Genomic DNA, 25,089 nt, shown 5'->3' on the forward strand with positions numbered 1-25,089 from the left:
GCGCAAGGAATGAAGTGCGCCATCTTGGTGAACATGTCGACTACCACGAGTACTGCTGTTTTGCCCCTCGAGCTGGGCAGGTCAGTGACAAAGTCCAAGGCCACCCTCTCCCACGGTTCGGACGGGGTCTGTAGCGGTTCTAACAGTCCCGCCGGCGGTCTGTGTACTGGCTTGGCCCTTTGGCATGTGTCGCACCTCGTGACGTAATCCGCGACTTCTCCCTGCATCTTGGGCCACCAAAAGTCTCTGGCTACTAATTCCACTGTCTTGTCCTTGCCGAAATGTCCTGCGTTGGGTGCGTCGTGTAGCTGTTGCAGTACTGTCGCGCGGAGTTCATCTCCCGGCACGTAGATGGCCCCCTTGCGGAGGAGCAGTCCGTCGCGTATCTGGAACTCGTCGTCCTTCGCCGTGCCGCTGCTCACCTCCTCCATCTTGGATCGTGCGAAGGAATCTGTTCGCAGCTCGCGCCGTATTGCTTCCAGGTCTACGGTGGCTGAAGCGCATGCCCACGCCTTGGGTTCGAAAATGTGTTTGGCCGCTACCGGTGCTGCTTCCTCCAGATACTGCGGCTTCCTGGATAGCGCATCAGCCATGATGTTGTTGTCTCCGGGGATATATTCTATCCTGAAGTCGAAATCCGCAAAGAACTCCGCCCAGCGGATGTGTCTCTGGTTCAGGAACCGCGCCGTGCGCCAGTACTCCAGGTTCTTATGGTCCGTGCGAACCTGGACTGTGTGTTTGGCTCCGATGAGGAAGTGCCGCCACGCCTTGAAGGCTGCATGAATGGCCAGCAACTCTCTGTCCCAGATGGTGTAGTTCTGCTCCGACTTGCTGAGTTTCCTGGAGTAGAAAGCACACGGCCTCCAATCCCCTTGCGGGTCTTGCTGCAACAGGACTGCCCCCACGGCTCTGTCGGAGGCATCCGTCTCCACCCTCATGGGTCCGCTGGGGTTCACATGCAGCAGTTGTTCCTCGGAAGCGAAAAGACGCTTGAGTTTCTGAAAGGACTGCTCCGCCTGCTCCGTCCAGATGAACTTCTTCTTCTTGGAGCTGAGGGTGTCCGTGATGGCCGCCGTCTGCATAGCGAAACCCTTGATGAACTTGCGATAAAAGTTAGCAAAGCCGACAAACCTCTGGACCTCCTTCCGATTGCGCGGGCTTTTCCAGTCCAGTACTGATCGTACCTTGGCGCTGTCCATGGCGATTCCCTTGTCGGACAGCTTGTAGCCCAGGAAATCCACCTCCGTCATGTCGAACTGGCACTTCTCCAGTTTGGCGTAAAGCCTGTGCTCCCGTAGTCTTTGCAGGACTTCCTTGACATCTCTCTCGTGAACCTCCTGCGATTCCGAGAAGATCAGAATGTCGTCCAGGAAGCAGATGCACTTCTTGTAGAGGAGCCCCGCTAACACGTGATGCATGAAGGCTTGGAAGCAGTGGGAGCCATTTTGTAAACCGAAGGGCATAACCCTATACTCATAGGTGCCCAAGGGCGTGAACATGGCCGTCTTCCACTCGTCGCCCTCCCGCATGCGTATAAGATTGTATGCCCCTCGTAGATCCAACTTGGTGAAGATGCGTTCCTTCCTCACCGTCGCGAGCAAGTCGTCGATCTTGGGCATCGGGAAAGCCGTGGGCTTGGTTTTCGAGTTTAAGATTCTGAAATCAACTACCAGCCTCTTTTGGGGCGTGTCTTTTTTCTTCACAAAGAACACAGGACTGCCCCCCACTGCTTTGGATTCTCGGATGAATCCCCGCTTCAAATTGTGATCTATGAACTCCCTGAGCTCTTGCAGTTCGTCTTCAGACATGGAGTACAGTTTTCCGGTCGGCAGCGTTGCCCCCGGCAGGAGGTCAATCTTGCAGTCGTAGGGTCTGTGGGGAGGCAGCTTGTCCGCTTCCTTCTCGCAGAAGACCTCCAAAAACGCCTTGTACTTGTCGGGTACCGCTTGCAGCATGCCCAGTTGTAGCTGTGGGTCATCCTCTTGCCCCTCGTCCTCCTGGTTAGTCATGATGCAATGTTCTGCGCAGTAGGAGGAGCAGAAGGTCAATTTACGCTGGTACCAATGCCGGGCTGTGCCTGTCCAACCAGCTCATGCCCAACACTATGGGCGTGTCTGACAGTTGGGTGACATTGAAGCTGATGACTTCGCGGTGATTTCCAATTCGCATCACCATTGGCGGCGTTTGCTGTACCACCTGTCCCCCCAGCAATTCTCTTCCATCGACTGTCACTACTTTCAGGGGCATCGCGGCAGGCAGGAGCGCTATGCTATGTTGCTTGATGAAATCCACTCCTATAAAGTCTGCATTGCTACCAGAGTCAATGGTAATAGGGACTTCCATGGTGAGCCCATTGGGAAGCTGGAGTGTTGCGGTGAGCTGCACCACTGGTTTGGGCGGGAGGGGGTCTGTGGGCTGTAAGATTCCTGGGGACTGCTTCACTGATTCGTCTGGCTGGGCCCCAGCGGCTCTGCTTCCAGCCAGACTTCGTCGTTTCCCTGCTGTGGTTCTCTCTGCTGAACTGCTTCTGTTACTTTTGCTGAGGCTGCATTGTGCTTGTGGAGCCTCTGGGGGCACTCTTTTGCCATATGCTGAGCACTTTCGCAGATGTAACACTTCCTGTTCCCTCTAGGAGCCTTCGTTTTGACTGCTCCCGGTGTGAGGGCTCTGGCTGCTGACTGAGCCCTGGCACCACCTATCTCCATCGGCTCCTCTCCCCCTCCCAGTGGAGGCGTGGATTGAGCGCGCGTTGAGTCCCTGGGAAAGAAAGGAGGTGCCCTTGCTGGCGTGCGTCCCCAACGCCCTTCATCTTTGCTCCAGGGACGTTCTTCCAGCCGCACACCAATGCAAAAAAGCGGGAATGATATTGCCTTACAGTGGCTCTGCCTTGTTTCAAACCGTGAATCTCTTTTCTAGCGACATCCACATCTATCTCCGATAAAAAACAATCGTCCATCGCCTTAATGAAGGCTTTTGCGTTTTGGAGGGCTGGATCATTATCTCTCCACAGATTGCGCAACCACGCTTTAGCTTCTCCATGGAGATGCGTTAGTATGAAGCCTACTTTCTCCTGCTCATCTCTAAAGTCCTTCTCCAGCAACTTTAGCGCAAAAACTACGTCTGCTCTGAAGTTAGGATATTGCTGCAGACTCCCATCGAAATGCGACACAAGGCTCCCTCCTCTCTTCCCGAGCCCAATCCCCTCTGATTTGGCTCCCGGTGGCCCCTGTTTAGTCAACATTTCCAACCTGGTTTGCAGATCCTTGCAGACAGCATCTGATTCCTCTTCTCTCCTCCTTGCCGCTAGTATTTCTGCGTTAAGTTGTGCCACGGCGTCTTGCAAAGCTGCCAGTCGTTCTTCTGTAGTCATCTTGTGCTGCTTTTGTGAGCTCGCGAAGCACCAATCTTCGCCCCTCGCTGCGTCCTCTCACGTTGCGAGGTTCTTTGAAAGAGACGGGACTTACTGTCAGAGCTGCCTCCAGGTCCCAGCTCACAGAGGACCAACGCTAGGCTGTAGTTATGTACAAACGTCTTTATTGAGGTTCAGTTTCCATTTTAAAGCCGCAGCGCGCAGCTCTATGTCTCGACCTTAGACCGGCGAAGTCCTGTCTGAGTCTCCGCCCCTTCCACACCAGTTTAACACTCTCGCTTTGCTCCACCTCTTCCTAAGTTCCTTTCTCCTCTGGGCCCTCCTGCCCGCTAGGGTTTCATCCTTCCTGGACTCCTCTGACGCTGACCCTGACGATTCTTCCCCCTCCTTCCGGCGGGCTTTAGGACCTGGTTCCCTATCCGGGCTACCTTCTGTGCCGCTCGCCTGTACATTTGAACTTGGCGCGCGCGCCCAGCCTGCAACTTTCCTCTTGACCGTTCCCTCGCTCTCCGATGGAGGCGTGGCCAACCCTGACTCATCTTCTCTCGCTGGTGGTGCATATGTGGGCTCTGATACCTGGGACTCCTCCCCCCCACTACGCTCTGGTGGGGAAGCTGGTCCTGATTTCCAACTGCTGCTCTGGGAGTCCCCGCTGGCCCCTTGCTTCTGGGGTGTCCCCCTTGGGTCACCCCTTGCCCTGCCCATCGGCGCCCCCTTCTGTGAATCTTCCGATTCGCTGGAGAGGCTCATGGAATCTATCGGGCTGCTGTCATCTTCTCCTACGCTGCCCTCGGATTGCTCCCCCTCGCTCTCCATCTCCTCTCCTCCCTGCGCTCCCGCTGAGTCCCTGACACTATGGTTTCATGAATTGTTAGAAATAATAACAATAATGGTAATGGCTTTATAGGTCAAAACCTTTGAATTGAGTGTGGAAGCTAATTGGGAGCCAGTTCAGTTGGGCCAGGATCATTAATGCCGGTCAAAATAGGTCGTAAACACTGTAATACGTAGAGGTCCCTCTAATTAGGAGAGACAGAACTGGGCAGAAGACTAAAGGGATTCCTTCCTTCCGAGATCTTGGAGGCTTCCTGAGAGCCCAGATGGATGAGCCAGACTCAGCTGGCCCAGAAGCAGGAAGGGGCCATGCCGTCCAAACTGGGAGGAGTGGGGGGTTGATTCCGGGCCGTGTCTAGCCCTCCTAGAAGGGAAGAGACCCCGCCAAATGTGATGGCAACTGAAGGGACTTCTGTGAGATGAATCTGCCTGTTTGCTCCTGCCTTTTGGTGCTTTTGGTCAAGGAAGGAATTTAGAACTGTGGTTGACTGAGTACAATTTTCACACCAGGCTGGGGGGGGGCGGTTCTAACCCTGGGGTCCTCAAGAGCTGCTTTCCCTCCTACCCCAGGAAAGAGCCCCCATCACCTTGGAGTGGCCCCATGTGCCCAGGCCATTGGACCATTTCAGGTCTCAGGTGTCCAGCATTGCCCTGGCAACCTCGCCTTCAGTGAGGAAGAGCATCCCCAAATCCTCTTCCTGGGTCTCAGATAGCTTCACGGAGAGCTGATTTACACTCTGCTGCTCAAACCTCCTGCCATTTGTTCCACTTTCAGGGTCAGGTAAGGAGAGATGCAATGCAGCGTAAGAGGGGGGAGATTCACAAATGCAGAAGACTCAGAAACCATGCCTAATACATTCTAAAAGGTTAATGACAGTTAAAGTGGAGCAATATTGAGACAGCTTCCCTCCCGGCCACCAGGAAGGCTCCATGATGAACCCTCACCAGTCTTGGTTGCATTGGACCATAATTTTCCTCCCCTCCAGCCATCTCCCAGCTTGTTTCCTCGCCCTAACCAGGGCTAACTCTGCGCTGAAGAAGAAGCCTTTTCTTTTCTTGGCCCTCCATCTTCCTTATTTATTTATTTATTTATTTATTGTGTGAGTCAGGTTTCCGTTTTCACTGTTTGTGTATTTTGATGTCTGTCTACATGCAGCCAGTCCTCAGGGACCCCCAGGGAGGAGGATCGTGGCCTTGAGGGCATGGGGCCAATGGAGCTCGTTCTGTCGGGGCTCACTTGTGGGGCGATGGCTGTGCTGGTGGGCAGGCTGCCCCACTTGGCTCTGTCAGGGTGCGCACCAATAATTCAAGCTACACTGCTGTCCTGACCCAGAGGCCCCCTCCCCAAAGTGGATGAAAGGAAACCTACCTTGAACCTTTCCTGGCTTTGCAGAGAGGAAGGGGGCAGGACCCTCTGCTCCCTGACTTCAGGGTCCCCCCATGCATTGGCAAAACACATACACTCCAACATCTCACTGATTCAAATAGGGACGTCCTGTGCCCTAGCCACTCTAGGCAGCTTCCAACATATATGAAAACATAAAACGTTAAGCAAAAATGCTTCCCTTTGCAGGATTGCTTTCAGACGGCTTGGGGGTTGGATAGCTCGGCATCTCCCTCCGACGCATCTCCAATGAAAATAGGGACGCCCTAAAGGAAAATGGCTCCTGCCAACTTAGCAGTTCGAAAGCACATCAAAGTGCAAGTAGATAAATAGGTACCGCTCCGGCGGGAAGGTAAATGGCATTTCTGTGAGCTGCTCTGGTTCACCAGAAGTGGCTTAGTCCTGCTGGCCACATGACCCGGAAGCTGTACGCCGGCTCCCTTGGCCAATAAAGCGAGATGAGCGCCGCAACCCCAGAGTCGGCCATGACTGGACCTAATGGTCAGGGGTCCCTTTACCTTTAAGGGAAAATGGGGCATTCGGGGATAAAATCAGAAACCAGGACAGCTTCTCTAAATCAGGGACAGCCCTGGAATATAGGGGCACTTGGAGGGTATGTGAACAGGCCCTGCATGCACACACCCCTACTGCCCTGTGACTCCCCCTTCTCCCCAATGCAGAAGAAGAAGAGGAGGAAGAAGAAGAAGAAGAAGAAGAAGAAGAAGAAGAAGAAGAAGAAGAAGAAGAAGACCTAGGCCATCTATTTCTTTGGAAAGCAGGCGTTCCGAAGGAGCCCAGAGCATCGCACACAGCCAGAGATGCTTTATTTTGAGGGACCCTCCTGGCTGGCCTCTGAGCTGCTCCCTCCCTTGGCCAGGAACAGGAGGAGGAGCAAGCAGGGGAAAAGGCTCTGCAAGAAGTAGGCAACCCTATCCTAGAGGGAGAGGGTTGGAAGAGGAGTGTGTGTGGGGGGGGAATCCTCTTTGGCATTATGAATAGCCAAAGAAGAAAAGCTTTGGTGCAGAGCATTAATCTCTTCCATCTCTTCTCAGGCAGAAGGTTCTAGGGGTTGCGCCAACCTTGTGGGGTAGGACCATTGTGGAGCTGGTAAACCTTTGTTGAGCATCTGACACCTGGCTATGAAACCTCATCCGTCTCCTCAGGGGAACCTCCAAGGAAGCAAAATACACCACCATCTTACCACCAGAAAGTTCTTCCTGATAAAAAAATTCCTTCCAGTAGCACCTTAGAGAGCAACTAATGTTTTGTAGATGGTATATTATAGATGGTACATTACACCGGCAAAATGGGCAAAAATGTATAAAACATGTAACAAGTGCTGGAAATGTAAAGAGAAAGAAGGAACATTCTACCATTCGTGGTGGGAATGTAAGAAAGTAAAGAGTTTATGGGAAGCAATATATAATGAATTGAAAAAGATGTTAAAATATACTTTTGTTAAGAAACCAGAAGCCTTTCTTTTAGGGATTACAGGAAAAGAAATAAGAAGAAAAGACTATAAACTCTTCCAGTATGCAGTTACGGCAGCGAGAATTTTATTGGCCCAGAAATGGAAACAAGAGGAAATACCAACGATTCAAGAATGGAGAATGAAACTGACTGACTATGCGGAACTGGACAAACTGACTGGGAAAATAAGATATGCCCGAAACCAAAAGTTCATCGAGGATTGGGGAAAATTTGTAGATTATCTGAAGAATATATGTGAGGTGCAAACAACGCTAGTGGGGTTTCAAGAAGCACTGTAAAATTTTAAGAGGTATTGTTAAAGGAAAATAGAAAATGGCTATGCAATTAAAGGAATGCGTATTGAAGGGTAAAAATGGATGGTTACCAGAGAAGCTGAAGGAAGACCAAAATTTGTACTTTGTTAAAATCAGTTAAAATCTGGATAAAATTGTATGATTGGATTGAAAAATAATAAAAATTTATTATAAAAAAAAATAGAGACCAACTAAGTTTGTTATTGGTATGAGCTTTCGTGTGTTTCTGAAGAAGTGTTCATGCACATAAAAGCTCATACCAATAACAAACTTAGTTGCTTCTCTAAGGTGCTACTGGAAGGAATTTTTTTTATTTTGTTTTGACTACGGCAGACCAACACGGCTACCTACCTGTAACTTCTTCCTCATATTTAGTCACAATCTCCTTTCTTGTAACTTGAGGCCATGGGTTCAGGTCCTCCCCTCCAGAGCAGCAGAACCCTTGAGATATTGGGAGGTGGCATTCGCGTATTTCATTCTGCCAGATCTCAGTGAGGAGTAAGAAGACAAATAGTTCCTGCTTTTTTGTCACTGAAGACGCTACATCTACCCCAGTAAATATTCATATTGCTTTTTAGTTGTGTTTTAGTTCCTTCTCTTATCCAGCATATTATATTGCATTGCACTTTGAATTTTGTGGAATATGAAAAACTACAATGTGTAAGATATAAAAGGAGCAATAAAAAAAATACAATTAAATATCATGCAGTCTCTAGCAGAGAACATTGGCTAGGGCCTGGGGCTGATAACATTGAGGTCATGAGTTCTGGGCAGCTGTATATTCCTGCATAGCAGGGGGTTAGACTAAATCTTCAGAGCCCCTTCCCACTCTACAATTCTGGGATTCTGCCACAAAAGCTACAATAAACTGAATGAAATCATCAAGTGGCCAGAAATTTTCAAGTGGCTTCTGGTGGTGGGAGTTTGGAAACCCCTGCCGTAAGCTGTCCTGAGCACTTGGGCTGAGAAGCAGCATGCGCACCACCTCAAGGTATCCTTACACACCTGTCCAGTTGTGGGCCAGCGTGGTCCGGGATCGGTATGAGTCCAATGGGCACCTGGAGAGGAGGTTGCTCCAAGGAGACACCAGCCAGGTCCCAGAGGTGAGGGGGGAGACTTCATCAGGCAAGGCCTCCTTCCACCTGCCTTGCTCCACCCTCTAGTCTCTGCTTCTCAATGTGTCTTGTATTATTTTATGTACTGTGGCTTGCTGTTGTTTTATTGATTATAGTTTAGAAATTAGTGTAACTGTTGAGTGGATTTCTGTTTAACTTTTATATGTTGATATTATTATTATTATTATTTTATACTATTCTAATGATCATTGAAGGGATGTGGGTGGCGCTGTGGGTTAAACCACAGAGCCTAGGACTTGCCGATCAGAAGGATGGCAGTTCGAATCCCCTGCTTGGTCCCTGCTCCTGCCAACCTAGCAGTTTGAAGGCATGAAGTGCAAGTAGATCAATAGGTACCGCTCTGGTGGGAAGGTAAACGGCGTTTCCGTGTGCTGCTCTGGTTTGCCAGAAGTGGCTTAGTCATGCTGGCCACATGCTGGCTGTACGCCGGCTCCCTCGGCCAATAAAGCAAGATGAGCGCCGCAACCCCAGAGTCAGCCACGGCTGGACCTAATGGTCAGGGGTCCCTTTACCTTTTAATGATCGTTGAATGTTCCTTTTTTGATGTAGGTTGCTTGTTTTAAAGTTTTGTTTTATTATCACATTTTTGCCTTGCATTAGATTGTTATAAGATGTACATTTTTGTTTCTTCAGCTTGTAAACCACCTTGAGTACTGTAAGATAGAAAGACAGTATACAAATTAAAAATGAGGATGAGGATGATGCTGAAGGTGCCCTCCTTGCGGAAGCTCAGCTGGTCGATGGTGACAGTTTGCAAACTGGTGTTCCAAATTGCAGAGAGGGTTTCCCTGCTCCATTCCCTCCACCTCTCTTATTCTAGGATTCTAGCAAGGGGTTGCCTGCTCCTTGCACAGATTCCCCCCACTGCCAGCTGCTCCTTCTGTTTCTGGCCAAGGGAGGGGGCAGCTCAGAGGCCAGCCAGGACCCCCCCTCCGAACAAAGCCTCTCCTCCGGGTGTGCGCAATGCACAGATCTGCTTTGGAGAGAGGAAGAAGAGGGGTGAGCTTGGTGCCCTCGGCTTGCCAAGAGTTAAACGGAGCCGAGCTGGATTACTAGAGAGGAGAGGAAATAAAGGCGGGGGGGGGGCAGGTCCTTTGGAGCAAAAGCACCTCCTTGCAAAGCCCGTCCCTGCAAAGGGAGGCTGGTGCTTTTTGTCTTGTCTGCGGCGCAAGCGCTGCCTCCGTGGCGCATTCCGGGATCTGGTGAGTCTGGGGGAGAAGCGGGGGCGGGGGGGTCCCAGGGCTGCAGGGGAACGATGCATGGGGGGGGGGCGCTGTTCAGCTGGGGCAATGGGGGGCCCCCCAAGTCAGGAAGCAGAGGGTCCTCCCCGCTTCCTCTCTGCAAAGATAGGGAGGGGGCGAGTGTGCAGGAGCTCTGCAACTCTGTTCTTCCACGGTGGCAAGACGCTGCCATTTTGGGGAGAACATAATGGAATGCAGATAAGCCCATTTCAGATTTGTGAATCAGTCACACTTGTCGGCGGGGGTTGTAGCCAGAAGGAAACAGTCGGGCATAAAAGATACGCAGAACAACAACAATGAAAGCCTGACGTTTGCCATTCAATGTTGGAAAGTCGAGGGCAGACAAAAGAAAGAGCTGCGTCATGGGGCAAAGAGTTAAACCGAGGGAACTCCCTCCCACTGGAGGATGGGATGGGCACCAATCCAGACGGCTTTCCAAAGAGGAGGAGGAGGCCAATGCAGGGAGGAGGGGAGGGATGTGGGTGGCAGTTCTGTGCACTTTCCTCTCAGGTCCCAGAGTGAGCTTTGAAGCATCTTCACCAGGGTGGAGATTTTCTGCATCTGCTCCTAGTTGCTGCTACCAAAGTGATGGAGGAGGAGATATTAAAATACAGCAATACATCAAACATTAAAAGCTTCCCTAAAGAGGGCTGCCTTCAGATGTCTTCTAAAAGTTAGGTAGTTGTTCTCTTTGACACCTGATGGGAGGGCGTTCCACAGGGCGGGCGTCACGACCGAGAAGGCCCTCTGCCTGGTTCCCTGTAACTGCACTTCTCACAGCGAGGGAACCGCCAGAAGGCCCTCGGAGCTGGACCTCACTTCAGATGCTTCTGAACTCCAGTTGCTGGAAAACCACAGGCAGGGAGAAAGTTGCTCTTGCACTCGGATCTTGCTGGGGGGCTTCCTGGAAGAGGCCCCTGGAAGAACAGGAGGGGAGACTCAATAGGAAGTCCCATTGGCCTGATCCCTCTGTTGTCCTTCAGTTAGAAGGAAAGCTTTCCCCACCACCCATTCATCTTCTCCAGTCTTTGACACATGCAGCCTTTCAGGTTTCCCCAGGATCTTTGGAGGCTGAACAGAAAGCCCTGCTCAGAAGCCCTAGAGGTCTCCCCATCCAAGGAATCCAAGGCAGGAGAGGAAAGGAACCTGAGATGGGGGTGAATGAGGCAGCCCCCCCACTGCTGTAGCTGCTAGAAGACCCTCTCCCCATCAGCTATAGTTCCCTGAATTCCCTGGCACACAGGGCAGATTGTTAAAGCGCACTTGGAGGGTGTCTCCTAGCAGCTCTCAGCCTCCTTAAGAAAGCACAGATCCCAGGATTCTTAGGAATCTCAAGTGGGTTGATCCTGCTTTGCAGATGCAGAGCAGGTGGGGACCTGGGAGAGTGTGTTGTCTTTTTCCTTCCTTTTTGGAATTCTGGTTTATTGGGTTTTATAAACAAGGATCACAGGAGGAATAAAGGATACGAAAAAATAAATAGACCGAGTGTTCTCTTGTCATCTGTGCAACACAAAAACCGCACAATAAGTTCATGGGAATGTCTACAACACCTGGATCATTATTAGTGTATGAGTTCTTGGTTCATGAATTGGTTTAATCAAAACCAGAAAAGGGGGAAAGAGGAGAGAGCAGAGTTCACAGGTCACAGTTCACATTTCCTGGCCAAACGCCTAGTCAGGAGCCCTTGGAGTTAGTTGTGCTTAGGTCAAGAGTGAGGCAGAGTTGTTTTTTTCTCTTACGTTACCAATAAAACAATGTAAGGTGCAGATCAACCACACTGAGCCAAATGGTGTTTCTGGAGGCAGACATCCTGGATTTAGAAGGTCATGACTTAAAATTCAGCTGGCCTGCATGTCTTGATATGGGAAGGCAAAAATTTATAGAAGTTTTATTAACTACGGTATATCCTTAGGAAGAATCGGTACAGAGTTAGGGAGAAATATAAAAATCTGCTGGAAAGGAAAACACCTTTATGGCTCTCTCCTACTGAGGCTATTACAAGAAAGAGAATTAATATGGACAGACAATGGGCAACTTACAGGGAATTGCTGTATTTTACAGAGGGGGAAAGTGGAAAGTGTAAGGAGCCATGTGACAGATTGGCTACAGTATCATCAGTTACATGAAATGTTTAGAACAGACAGGAAAGAATGTTTTTTGGACCAAAGCTCACGCTTTGAAAAATAACTTTTACAAAATGAAGAAAAACTCTTACCTAAAATGTACAATCTGTTATTAGATTGGGAAACAAAAGACGAGCTTGTTAAAGCTTCCATGACACACTGGGCAATAGATCTAGGACATAATATAGATTTGAATCTCTGGGGAAAACTATGGAAGAGCGATCTGAAGTTCACAGCATGTTATTCCTTGAAAGAAAACTACCTGAAAATGATTCACAGATGGTATCTAACTCTGTGTAGACTTGCTAAGATGTACAAGACTGAATCAGCTAAGTGATGGAGATCTAATGAGGCTGAGGGTACGTTCCATCATATGTGGTGGTCTTGTAAAAAAGTAAAAGAGTATTGGGAAATAATTTATAATGAATTGAAAAAATGTTTAAAAGTACTTTCCCCCCCCAAAAAAAACACCCCAGAGTCCTTTTTGTTGGGATAATTCAGATGGAAATTCCCAGGTGTCAAAAAATGTTATTTATTGCCACCCGTATTTCGTTAGCCCCAAAATGGAAAACTAGTGACGTCCCAACCAAAGAAGAATGGCAACTCAAGTTGACAGAATATGCGCAGCTTGCAGACTTATAGAATAAGAGAACAAGAAGAATAGACATTTAGAAAAGACTGGAATATATGGGGGGGGGAATGTGTAAACTTGAAAACGCTGGCAGCATTAAGATAAATTCAACAGTGTAAATGAGTTCTGAGGGATGTAATAATGAAATACTGAATGGTTTAGTTTATATAAGATATGTGGGGATTTATGTTTTGCAATTTGAACCATGGAAGGAGAAGAAGGGAAGTCACTGATATTTTAAGGTTGTTCAGATTAATATTCTAAAATGTAAAATAGAAAAACAATAAACATTATATAATTTTTCTCTCTCTCATGATGCTGTAATGTTTGTGCGCTTTGTTTTGCCAAAATCTCAGAGGGAGAACATTTCCGATTCCAACAAGCTCTCCCACTTTCTTGAGATTCTATGTGTATCTTGAGGCTTCTCCCCCCCCCCATGCTTGAGGCTTTATGTTATTGTTGTAAAGCTTGTCATTATTATGACAAGCAGCCCCCCCCCCGTAGTTCGCCCCATTCCTGCCCTGCCCTATTCCGCCTCTTTCCTTGACATTTTCATGCTGCTTCCTTGGTTCTTGACACTGAACATGTTCCTGGTTCTGTGTGCCTGGGAGGTTTGCCTGTTCCTCTGCTCCATTTATTACCCAGGACAAGTTACATCAGTGGTAAAATTCCATCTTAAAAAGAGTTAAAACAAATGACAGCCACAGGAATAGGTTGAGTCTGGATTGTCTCAGGTGTCAGAGGCCTTGGTGAAGAGGGGAAGGAGCCAGACTCTTCCCTCTGGGGAGGGAATTTCCCAACCTGAGAACCGCCCCCAGGATGCTCTGTCTTGGGCCACACCACACTCCAAACTCAGGGGGGGGGGTTTGAAACAACCAAGAGGGACCCCTCTGCCACCCTCCCCCCAAGAGGGTCACTAGTGAAGGATAGTGAATCCTTCATGTGAGCAACCTGAATTGAGCCTCACGTCAAAATTGCACCCCATATAAATTACTCGCTTGCCAATCTCAGTTTGACGCCATTCATTCATTGATAACGCTGAAAAGAAGGCACAAGTAGGCTGATTCATTTGACAGAAATCCCTTCTGTTACCTGCACATTTTGCATAGTAACTTTCCTTCCAAGAGGTAGAAACTCTTACATCTTCCCTTTTTTTTGTAGGTGAAAGCACAGAGTCTGGGATGTGGAGTCCAGCCTGTTTCCGAGCAAGACTCCTCCATTCTTCTTCAGGGAACCTATTTGTTCTCCAAACCGTGTATGAATTTTATTATGGTACAATGTATTTCCTTTTGTAGAATTTGCTAGCAGCTCTACTTAGGACAGAGAGAACTTGGCAGAAGACCAAAGGATTCCTTCCAATCTCTTGAGGGATTCCTGAGAGCCCAGATGGATGAGCAATACTCAGCTGGCCCTGAAGCAGGAAGAGGCCATGTCATCCAAACTGGGAGCAGTGGGGGATTATGGGAAAGCTCCATACAGAAGATCCTGGGTGAGGAGGACACCCTCCACTCTGATATGAAGAACCAGCAGTTGAGGCAGTTGTGCCACCAGGAGACTGAAGGACCCCGAGAAGTTTGCAGCCAACTCCACCACCTTTGTCATCAGTGGCTGAAGCCAGAAAGGCACACCAAAGCTGAGATGCTGGACCTGGTGGTCTTGGAGCAGTTCCTGGCTGTCCTTCCTCTGGAGATGGAGAGCTGGGTGCGGGAATGTGGAGCAGAGACCAGTTCCCAGGCGGTGGCCCTGGCCGAAGGATTCCTCCTGAGTCAGGCAGAGGAGAGGAAGCAGGCAGAGCAGCAGGTGAGAGAGACTTTTCTCTGGATAATCCCAAGGGGATCTGAACAGGAGGGAGAGTGCCCCCTAATTTTCTAATAGTGGCTCATCTTTTTAGAAAGCATTCAAGGAAGTTTAAGTTTAGGGTTAGGGTTTACATCTGCCTTTTTTCTAATTCTCCCCATTCTCTGTTTTTAAACTTTGCTCTTTCAGGGAAAGGATCCATTTTCAGAAATGGCCTTAGATTCTTCTGAGGCAGAGAGGACCCCATTGGACACCAGAGAGAGGCCACTGGGTAAGTTGGAATATGTCTGGAGGCAGCTGGAGGATGGATGGCAGCTAACAGATTGAGGTTGAATCCTGACAAGACAGAAGTACTGTTTTGGGGGGACGGGGTGGGCAGGTGTGGTCCTGAATGGGGTAACTGTGCCTCTGAAGGACCAGGTGCACAGCCTGGGAGTCATTTTGGACTCACTGCTGTCCATGGAGGCACAGGTCAATTCTGTGTCCAGTCCAGCTGTCTACCAGCTCCATCTGATACGCAGGATGAGACCCTACCTGCCCACAGACTGTCTTGCCAGAGTGGTGCATGCTCTGGTTATCTCCCACTTGGACTACTGCAATTCACACTACATGAGGCTACCTTTGAAGGTGACCTGGAAAATACAATTAATCCAGAATGTGGCAGCTAGACTGGTGACTGGGAGTGGCTGCCAAGACCACATAACACCGGTCCTGAGACCTACACTGGCTCCCAGTATGTTTCCGAGCACAATTCAAAGTGTTGGTGCTGACCTTTAAAGCCCTAAACGGCCTCTTCACCCCCATCACTTAGCTTGGACACTGAGCTCCTCCTCCAAGGATCTTCTAGCTGTTCCCTCCCTGCAAGAAGTGAAGCAATAGGGAACCAGGGAGGGCCTTCTCAGTAGTGGCACCCTCCCTGTGGAACACCCTCTGTTTAGATGTCAAGGAGATAACGAACTATACAGCTTTTAGAAGACATCCGAAGGCAGCCTTGTATCAGGAAGTTTGTAATGTTTGGTGCTTTATTATGTTTTAAATATACTGTAAGCAACCCAGAGTGACTGGGGAAACCCAGTCAGATGGGCAGGGTATAAATAATACTACTAATATTGTTATTATTGTTATTATTATTATGTATTTTTACACAGCTTAAATACGAAATGGCTACAAACAGCCCAGTGCATGCAGCAGGTGAGGCTTTTTCTATGGCCAAGCTGTAGTTAGAGATGCCCTGCTTCACTCATGGCTTCCTACTTACCTCTGTCAGGTGACACAAGGATACTGGCAAGGCTTCCTCATTCATCTTCTTATGCTGGTGGAGGGGAAGCAGCAGCTCTGGAACCAGACCAGGTAGGGAGAAGGATTGTTTGGGGGAAGGAGGCCAAGAGAGGGGGCATAAACGAATCTCTTTGGCTCATCTCTTGTCTTCTGTCAAAACTGCCCTTAACAAAGGCTTAAAATGCCATTCCAGGAGGTTTATGTGCTGAGAATGATGAACAACCACCTCGTGTTCACTAGCCTTATGAACGTTGCTAGTGTTATTTATCAGTAGCTTCAGTTTTATTTATAAGTTTATCATTTAATGCTAAAAAAGCTTCTAAGCAGTTGACAAACCATACGAAACCGTGGCCAGGATTCACCTAAGCAGCCCCATCAGTTACACAATGGAGCTTCCTCGCCTCCCCCCCACTTTCCCCTGTGCCCACATGTGCCCTTTGAAGTTGGTTTTAGGGCATTGGGAAGGTTCTCCCCCGCCCAGAAAAGGGCACAGGGAGAGCAAAGAGGAGACCCCTCCGTTTGGCAAACTTGCACAGACAGAATGCTTTGAGGAACCCCGCATGGAGTTCTACCCATTTACCCCAAGTTTAATACCCGTCGTTAAAATATACAATAAGAGAATTCCATTAAGACGTTCAAATAAGCATCCATAGTTAAAATGTACAGCAAAACAATCCCATTAAAACTACATATCAGTTAACAGGCAGAAAACAGCAGAACGACATGTGGAAGATAATCTTCATGCTGTCTGACAGCAAGACATTTTTCTTCCTCTTTTAGGGTCCAGTGTGCTTTGAAGATATAGCTGTTTATTTCACGGATGAGGAGTGGGCCCTGCTGGATCCTGACCAGAGAGCTCTGCATAATGAAGTCATGGAGGAGAATCGTGGGATCCTGGACTCTCTCAGTAAGACTGCCCATTTGACCATAATATCTGTTTTGAAATGCGATACAGTCATACCTCGGGATACAGCCACTTCAGGTTGCATTTTTTGGGGTTACGGACCGCCGAAACGTGGAAGTACCAGAATGGGTTACTTCCGGGTTTTGGAGGTTGCGCATGCGCAGAAGTGCTAAATCGTGCTTTACACAGAAGCGCCAAATCTCAACCCGCACGGATCACGTTCACAACCCGAGCCTCCACTGTACATATCTTTATGTGATTCTGACACCCCCACAGCTACCCTTGAATTATCTGTCTTCTTGAACTCTAAATAGGCTGGCCTGAACTGCCCTGCGCTTTTAAATGTAGGCTTCAGAGTTGTTAGGGAACTTGAAGTAGATTCTGTCACATTTTTTGTTTTGGTTTATGCTTCCCACATTTTTGGTTGACCAACGAGATTACTGACATTTGAAATCGCACAAATTATATGACTAGGCCAAGCAAAATCAATAAATATGTATTGCCAGTCAACAGCAGTGAACCCTGGGGTAAGACCTTCAGTTCTTCCTCTATCACAAGCGTTCATGAGCATTGTTCAATAGTTTAGGACTGCATTTTTTCCTGAGAATATCTAATCAATTTCTCCCTTTGTTGCAGGTGGTGATGAATTGCTAATTAAAAACGAGGAAGAGCATGACGAAATCCAAATAGTGGAAAATCCATATATATATTCAGATTGCTGGGAGAGCTTCTTTCAAAGCTCCCATTCCACTCCCCTTCAAAACATTCCCATTGGGAATAAACCATATCAGTGCTTGGAATGTGGAAAAAGTTTTGGGCAGCGTGCCCACCTCAAGGGCCACCAGATTATTCATACTGGGGAGAAACCATATCAGTGCTTGGAATGTGGAAAGCGTTTCAGTCGGAGCACCCATCTCACTTCCCACCAAAGATTTCATACAGGAGAGAAACCGTATCAGTGCTTGCAATGTGGGAAAAGGTTCAGTCAGAGTGCAAATCTAACTTCCCACCAAAGATTTCATACTGGGGAGAAACCCTTTCAGTGCATAGAATGTGGAAAGAAGTTCAGTCGGACAGCCAATCTCATTTCCCATCAAAGAATCCATACAGGAGAGAAACCCTATGAGTGCTTGGAATGTGGAAAGAGCTTCAATGCGAGTTCCAGCCTCACCGTCCATCAAAGAATTCATACAGGGGAGAAACCATATCAGTGCTTGGAATGTGGAAAGTGCTTCAGTCACAGGCCTGGTCTCACGGTCCATCAAAGTATTCATACTGGGGAGAAACCTTATCTCTGCTCAGAATGTGGAAAGAGCTTCAGTAAGAGAGCCCATCTCACATCCCATGAAAGAATTCATACAGGGGAGAAACCGTATCTCTGCTCAGAATGTGGAAAAAGTTTCAGTCAGAGTTCCCATCTCAAGGGCCATCAAAGAATTCATACAGGGGAGAAACTCTATCAGTGCTTGGATTGTGGGAAGAGCTTCAGTCATAGTGCCAAACTCTCTTCCCACAAAATATTTCATATTGGGGAGAAACCATTTCAGTGTTTGGAATATGGAAAGAGCTTCATTGCGGGTTCTAATCTTAAGGGAGACCACAACCAAATCCACACAGTGGAGAAGCCATATCAATATTTGGAGAGTTCAGAGATGTTTGATCAGAAGGAAAGTCTCTCTTCACATCAAAGTATTCACAGCAGGGAGAAACCCTATCAGTGCTTGGAATGTGGAAAGAGCTTCACCCAAAAATTAAGCCTCATTTCCCATCAAATTATTCATACAGGGGAGGTACCATATCAGTGTCTGGAATGTGGAAAGAGCTTTAATACAATCACAAACTTCCGTCGACATAAATATATTCACAGTGAGGTAAAACCGTATCAGTGTTTGGAATGTGGAAAGGGCTTCGGTCGGAAAGAAAGTCTCACTTCCCATCAAAGAATTCACACAGGGGAGAAACCCTATCAGTGCTTGAAATGTGGGAAAAGATTCAGTCAGAGTGCCCATCTCACTTCCCATGAAAGAACTCATACAGGGGAGAAACCCTATCAGTGCTTGAAATGCGGAAAGAGGTTCAGTCAGAGAACCCATCTCATTTCCCATCAAAGAACTCACATCGGGTAGAATCAAAGGATTGTAGAGTTGGAAGAGACCCAGTGCTATCTGGTCCAATTCACCTCTTACTGTCAGAACGTTTTTCCTCATTTTTAGTTGGAATCTGCTTTCTTGTAACCTGAATCCATTGGTACATGTCCGACCTTCCAGAGCAGGAGAAAACAAGTTTGCTCCATCTTCTATGTGATAGCTTTTTAGATATTTGAGGATGCCTATCATCTCTTCTCTTTTTCAGTACATACCCAAATACCGTTACTGTTCCTCATCAAGCTTGGTTTCCAGACCCTTGATCATCTTGGTTGCTCTCCTCAGAACACATTCCAACTTGTCAATATCGTTCTTAAATTGTGGTGCCCAGAACTGAACAAAGGATTCCAGGTGTGGTCTGAGGAAGGCAGAATAGAGTGGTACTATTCCTTCCCTTGATCGGGACACTAGACATCTGTTGCTGCAGCCTGGAATAGCATTAAGTGAATTTGCTGCTGCATCACTTTGTTGTCTCATGATCAGCTTGTGGCAAGCCAGGAGACTCCACCTTATATTTGTGCAACTGGTTCTTCTTGCCTAACTGCAGAACCTGACATTTGTCCTATTTGAAATCCATTTATTCAGCTTCATGGCCAAATTGGGATTTGAACCCAAGTCTCCCAGGGTTCCTGAAGCCCTTATCACTATACCTAATCACTTGCTCTCTAGTAACACTCTTGGAAAATTTGCATGCTTGTGCATCTCCTTAATGTTTGTGTGTAGTGTTCTGGTGTTTTGTATTTAAAGTTGTATACACCTGTATCAAAGTAATTAATGTAATAGTGGTAAGTAAGTAGAATGGTGGTTTTAAGGAAATTTTAGTTAGGGAGTGGGAGGGGGGGTAGGAACGCTAAAGTGGGAGATTATTGGCTCCGAGCTTGAAAGCACCAAACTGAGCAGTTTTCACATAAATCACAACAAGATCTAAGATAAAGATTCGGTTCAGAAACTTCAGCTGGTGCAGAATTCAGCAGCCAGGTTGCTCACCGGAGCAAGACGGTTTGAGCATATTACACCCATCCTGGTCCGACTGCACTGGCTACCGATTAGTTTCCGGGCCCAATTCGAAGTGTTAGTTTTGACCTATAAAGCCTTAAATGGCTCAGGACCAGAATACCTCAAGGACTGACTTTTTCCATATGAACCCACCCAGACCCTGAGATCATCTTCTGAATCCCTTCTTTGTGTGCCTCCTCCTCAAGAGGTCTGGAGGGTGGCAGCACGAGAACGGGGCCTTCTCTGCAGTGGCTCCCCGTCTGTGGAATGCTCTCCCCAGGGAAGTTTGCCTGGTACCTTCATTATACACCTTTAGGTGCCAGGCAAAAGCCGTCCTTTTTAACCAGGCCTTTGGTTAACATCCAATACCCTTTTAAAATGTAGCTCTTTTGGGGGGAGTATTATTAGATTATTGCTTTTATTTTTATTTTATATACTGTGATCTTTTTCTGTGAACTGCCCTGAGACCTCCAGGTATAGGGTGGTATCTAAATTCAATAAATAGTAAAATAATAAAGATAATAAAGATACAAAAAACTCGACAGCGACAACCCCTAAGCCCCTAAGCCCCAGAGACTGTTCAACAGGCTCAGCCATTGCAGCTGGAGTCAGTCCATCAGTCCTCCCAGGCCAGGTGGGAAAAGGCCTGCAAGGCAGGGAGCAGCTCTCCTGAGATGGTCTATAGTCGCTTCAGTAGAGACAGGTGGAGAGTGAAAGTAGGGGTTGTTTTGAAGCAGTGTTGCATTGGGTAGATTAGCAGTAAAGGAACAGCTTTATAATACCCCTTGTTAGGGATGCGGGTGGCACTGTGGTCTAAACCACAGAGCCTAGGACTTGCCGATCAGAAGGTCGGCAGTTTGAATCCCCGCGACGGGGTGAGCTCCCGTTGCTCAGTCCCTGCTCCTGCCAACCTAGCAGTTCGAAAGCACGTCAAAGTGCAAGTAGATAAATAGGTACCGCTCCAGCGGGAAGGTAAACGGCGTTTCCATGCACTGCTCTGGTTCGCCAGATGCAGCTTAGTCATGCTGGCCACGTGAACCGGAAAAACTGTCTGCGGACAAACGCCGGCTCCCTCGGCCTATAGAGCGAGATGAGTGCAGCAACCCCAGAGTCGTCTGCGACTGTCAGGGGTCCCTTTACCCCTTGTTATAGTTGGGGGAAGAGGTGGGGGTTCGTGATTTGTTTCCTGTTCTTGTTTTTATCATCATGCACTTGGTGTTTTTATATTGTATATTTATGTTGTGTATCGCCCTGAGATCTGCGGGTTAAGGGCGGTGTACAAATGTAATAAAATAAATAAAGAAACTATTAAAAAAGAAAGAAACAGGAACATTTGAAAACATGCATTTATGTACACAAAGTTACCTGGGAACCCTTGTTATCTATCTATCTATCTATCTATCTATCTATCTATCTATCTATCATCTATGAGTTTCATTCCATTGCACACCTCCTCCTTTGCTATGTTAGGGGCGAAGTGTTCAGATAAGAGTTCTCTGTGATGACAGACAGAATCAAGGGGGTGTTTGGTGAAAAACCCAGTAAAGACTCAGGTCAGAGCTTTGCACCTTGGCTCAAGTGGGAAGGGGGCGCAGGCATGGGGGGCAGTGTTGAGGCAAATCTGAACAGGGAGAATCACCAATTCATGGAACAAACCCCATGAATTACTGTTTTGGACACACCAAGTGGAATGGAAGAAGCAGAACTCAAAGGAATGGTATTTCTAAATTAGTATGATACATCATGGCCTACAGGAATGGGTTCGGAAGATATGGAACTGGATACAAATTAATGAATATTCAACAAAAAATAAATGGGCTAAAACTATTTTGAAGTATGAAGATATGTTACTCTTAATGTTAAGGGGCTTCGAGTATCCAAGAAATCACATTGTGGACTCATGTTCAGCTTCTGGTCTGCTAAGACCCCTAGATCCTTTTCACATGTACTGTTGCCAAGGCAGATTTCCCCTGTCTTATACTGGTACAGCTGATTCTTCCTGCCCAAGTGCAGAACCTGACATTTGTCCCTATTGAAATTCATTTATTGCATTAATGTACCACTTTTTTCTCTAAGGAGCTTGAGGTGGTGCCACATGGCTCTCCCCCTCCTCATTTAATCTGACAATAACCCTGTGAGGTAGGTGAGGCTGTGAAGCTCAGGTACATAGACACATTCGAAGGAGGCTTTGTCGCAACAGACATTGGTCTTTGACTATTGGAAGAAAAAGAACGTGCAGATATTGACACTAAAATACATCACTTAACAGTGAAGCAAAACTGGAGCCGAGGTGGTGAGGATTGTGGTAGGTGAGGCTTTTATGGACCGAACCAATTGGGACTGCACTTTGCCATTCATCCATGTTGACAGCTGCCCAGTGATGCTACTATAAAAAAGCAGATCTAATGGTTCATGACCCAAGCCGAAATAAAACAAGACCTCATTAGTATCTCAAATACAGTATTAGTAGTAAAACAAATGTAACATTTCAGTTGTATATTCTACTGTATTTGTATTGACCCTTTGCTGTAGTGCAGCGTTTCTCAAACTTGGGTCTCCAGCTGGTTTTGGACTACAACTCCCATCATCCCCAGAGGCTGATGGGAATTGTAGTACAAAAACAGCTGGGAAACCCTGCTCCAGGGCTTGATCATTGGGACAGAAGCAGCTATTAGTACAGTAGAAACAGCCTCCATGAACTGCAAAACAGACTGAGAGTGCACAGAGGGAGTAGTGCAAACAGAGGAGCCAACTCTGCTCCACACGATACATTTGCCCCACAGTCAGAGATATCCGTGATAAAAGGAGGCAAACCTGCCAGATCCAGTAACAGAGACAGATCTCATCCAAGACAGGCCTCTATTTTGGCATGGTTGGCTCAGACCCCATCCAGGTATATTTAGAGCAGTTTAAGGCTGCAATCCAAAACTGTTATTCTACACTCGGTCCCATTGCTCAGAGGAATTTGCTTCTGGGTAGAAATGCTTAGGACTGTGATGTAAACTCAACCATTGATCAAGATGCCAATGATAATGATGATGATAATAATAATAATAATAATAATAATAATTTATTTATACCCCACCCATCTGGCTGGGTTTCCCCAGCCACTCTGGGTGGCTTCCAACAAAGATTAAAAATACATTAAAATGTCACACATTAAAAACTTCCCCGAATCATCATCATCATCATGGCAAGGTACGACTTTTGCATATTGTGTGAACAACTTTGTCCTGTCTTCTTCAAGGATGAAGAATCTGTTGCCCCAAAGGAGGGCTTTCCACTCTTGAAAAGCCCACTGCTGTTCTGCAACGTGCTTTAGGTTCCAATCCTCAATCCTCAAACATTTAAGACCTCTTGCCCTTAGTGGGGCTTACTTCCAGGGAGACAGGAATTGTACAACTAGTGTTAAGAGGAGGGCTGGATTCAGGTTTGATGAGGCCCTAAGCTACTGAAGGGACGCAGGTGGCGCTGTGGGTTAAACTACAGAGCCTAGGACTTGCCGATCAGAAGGTTGGTGGTTCGAATCCTCACGACGGGGTGAGCTCCCATTGCTCGGTCCCAGCTCCTGCCAACCTAGCAGTTCGAAAGCACGTCAAAGTGCAAGTAGATAACTAGGTACCGCTCTGGCGGGAAGGTAAACGGCGTTTCCATGCGCTGCTCTGGTTCGCCAGAAATGGCTTAGTCATGGTGGCCACACGACCCGGAAGCTGTATGCGGGGTCCCTTTACCTTTAAGCTGCTGAAGGTAATTTCTATGTCCAGCTGTCCTTTTGCCAACAACAAATTGTTGCTGTTTTTTGTGTTGATCTGCTATATGGTCTCCACAGTCACGGACTCATTGTTAAAACCGTGTTTATGGAGGACAATCTTACTCGGCTACGAGTGATCGCCAAAGAAGACGAAGGTGTATCTGAAGCCATTTGCACATAACAATTAGGAGCCGACACAACACAAAACACAGTTGCTGTATGTAGGTTTTATTTTATTTGTTTTTTATCTTATAGTTTGGAAATGTACATCCAGGTTATTTGTTCCTTTAATTTATTGGGGGGCCCCAAAGAGGAGGCTTAACAAACCGCTTCTGCTATAGAGCACCTGCTTGAAGCTGCTCTATTCTCCCCGCAATCCCCAGTGTTTTACACTGAGGGGCCGCCGCCATGACACGAGAGGCAGAGCCAGGCGGAGGCGGAAGGCGCTCCGCGTCCTCAGGAAAGGCGTCCCCCTGGCGGCAGGGCCCGCGCGCGAAGGTTCCGCCTCCGGCGCTTGAGAAACAGAGAGGGGCGGGGGGGGCGAGCGAGGGCCTGGCCGGGCCGGGGGCTGGACTAGATGGCCTTGCGGGGTCCCAGCTCTCCTATTTCTCTGAGCCTGGCGGTGGTGGGCTCTCCTCCCCTGGAGGTTAGTAAGCAGAGGCACGGGGGGGGGGCGTCTGCAGGGGATGCTCCTTGCACGAGGGGGTTGGACTAGATGACCCCTGGGGGTCCCTTCCCGAGGAGCCCGAAGAGGTTTCGCAGCCAGGTGTCTCTGGCATTTTGGATTCTAGGAAGGCGACTCCTGCTTCTTGCAGAGCCTTTTCCCTGCCAGCTGCTCCTCCCGTTCCTGGCCAGGGGAGGGGGCAGCTCGGAGCTCAGCCAGGACGGCCCCCTCCCCAAAAAATGAAGCCCCTCCTCTGGCTGCGCGCGATGCCCGGGGCTCCTTCGGGATTCCTGCTTTCCAGAGGGGCGGGGCGAGGGCTTTGCAAGGGTTAAAAGGAGCGGAGCTGGATTCCTAGAGAGGAGAGGAAATCAAGGAGGGGGCAGGTCCCCCCCAGAGCTAAGCCCCCTCCCTCCAGCCCCCCCCGCTTGCATAGGGAGAGGGGTGGCTTTGATCTCCCTCTGCAAATGCTGCCTTGGTGGCCCCTCGGGGGACCTGGTGAGTCTCCCCTCTCTTCCCCCTGTGGTGCATTGGGGAGAAGGGGGGGTCCCAGGGCTGCAGGGGGTGGGTCTGTTCGGCTCATGCATGGAGGACCCACCAAATCAGGGAGCAGAGGGTCCCCCTCCAGCCCTTCCTCTCTGCAAAGCCAAGGAGAGTGCCTGGTCTGCAACTCTGCTCCTCCACTTTGGGCGCGGGGGGTGGGGGTGGGGGTGGGGGAGAGGGTTCTGGTCTTTGGGTCGGGGGAAAAGTCATGCAGATAAACCCAATTCACATTGATGCTCAGGCCACACTTATTACCAGAGGTGGTAGCCAGGCGGAAACATTCGGACATTAAATACACAGTGAAAATGAAAACCTGATCCGTGCAGTGAAGAAAGAAGGGATGTTGGAAGGTGGAGGGCAGAGAAATAAAGCGCTTCTTCCTGCGCTGCAGAGTTAAACCTTGGGAACTCCCTCCTGCAGGAGGCAGGCAAAGTCACCAACCTGGATGGCTTTAAAAGGAGGAGGAAGAGGCAAATTTGTAGAGGAGGATAGGGGAGCCAGGGTGGGTCTGC

The 25,089-nt window shown here is 48.3% G+C and overlaps 2 protein-coding genes and 1 long non-coding RNA gene across 3 annotated transcripts in view; all 3 read left to right on the plus strand.

The window, feature by feature from the left end:
- LOC307199067 (uncharacterized protein) overlaps nt 1-25,089 on the plus strand; it is a 116,509-nt gene that overhangs the window by 35,240 nt on the left and 56,180 nt on the right. The window lies entirely within an intron of this gene.
- Nucleotides 6,364-6,829, plus strand: LOC307199998. The gene is made up of 2 exons (XR_013832287.1): nt 6,364-6,507; nt 6,641-6,829. It is a non-coding gene; the product is annotated as an uncharacterized lncRNA (long non-coding RNA).
- LOC307199286 (zinc finger and SCAN domain-containing protein 31-like) lies at nt 9,245-15,560 on the plus strand. Its single transcript, XM_079947095.1, has 4 exons — nt 9,245-9,710; nt 13,665-14,303; nt 14,490-14,571; nt 15,449-15,560. The coding sequence occupies exons 2-4, from the start codon at nt 13,890-13,892 to the stop codon at nt 15,451-15,453; spliced, it is 501 nt and encodes a 166-aa protein (XP_079803221.1). The 5' UTR covers nt 9,245-9,710; nt 13,665-13,889; the 3' UTR covers nt 15,454-15,560.

The sequence above is a fragment of the Podarcis cretensis genome (assembly GCF_951804945.1).
Source record: "Podarcis cretensis genome assembly, chromosome: 12".
NCBI lineage: Eukaryota > Metazoa > Chordata > Lepidosauria > Squamata > Lacertidae > Podarcis > Podarcis cretensis.

Bases quoted from the DNA above. Each gene is read 5' to 3' on its own strand.
- LOC307199286 (XM_079947095.1), top strand. From the start codon at position 13,890: ATGGATGAGCAATACTCAGCTGGCCCTGAAGCAGGAAGAGGCCATGTC. The intron at 14,304-14,489 runs GTGAGAGAGACT...TTGCTCTTTCAG, and splicing joins GGAAGCAGGCAGAGCAGCAG to GGAAAGGATCCATTTTCAGA.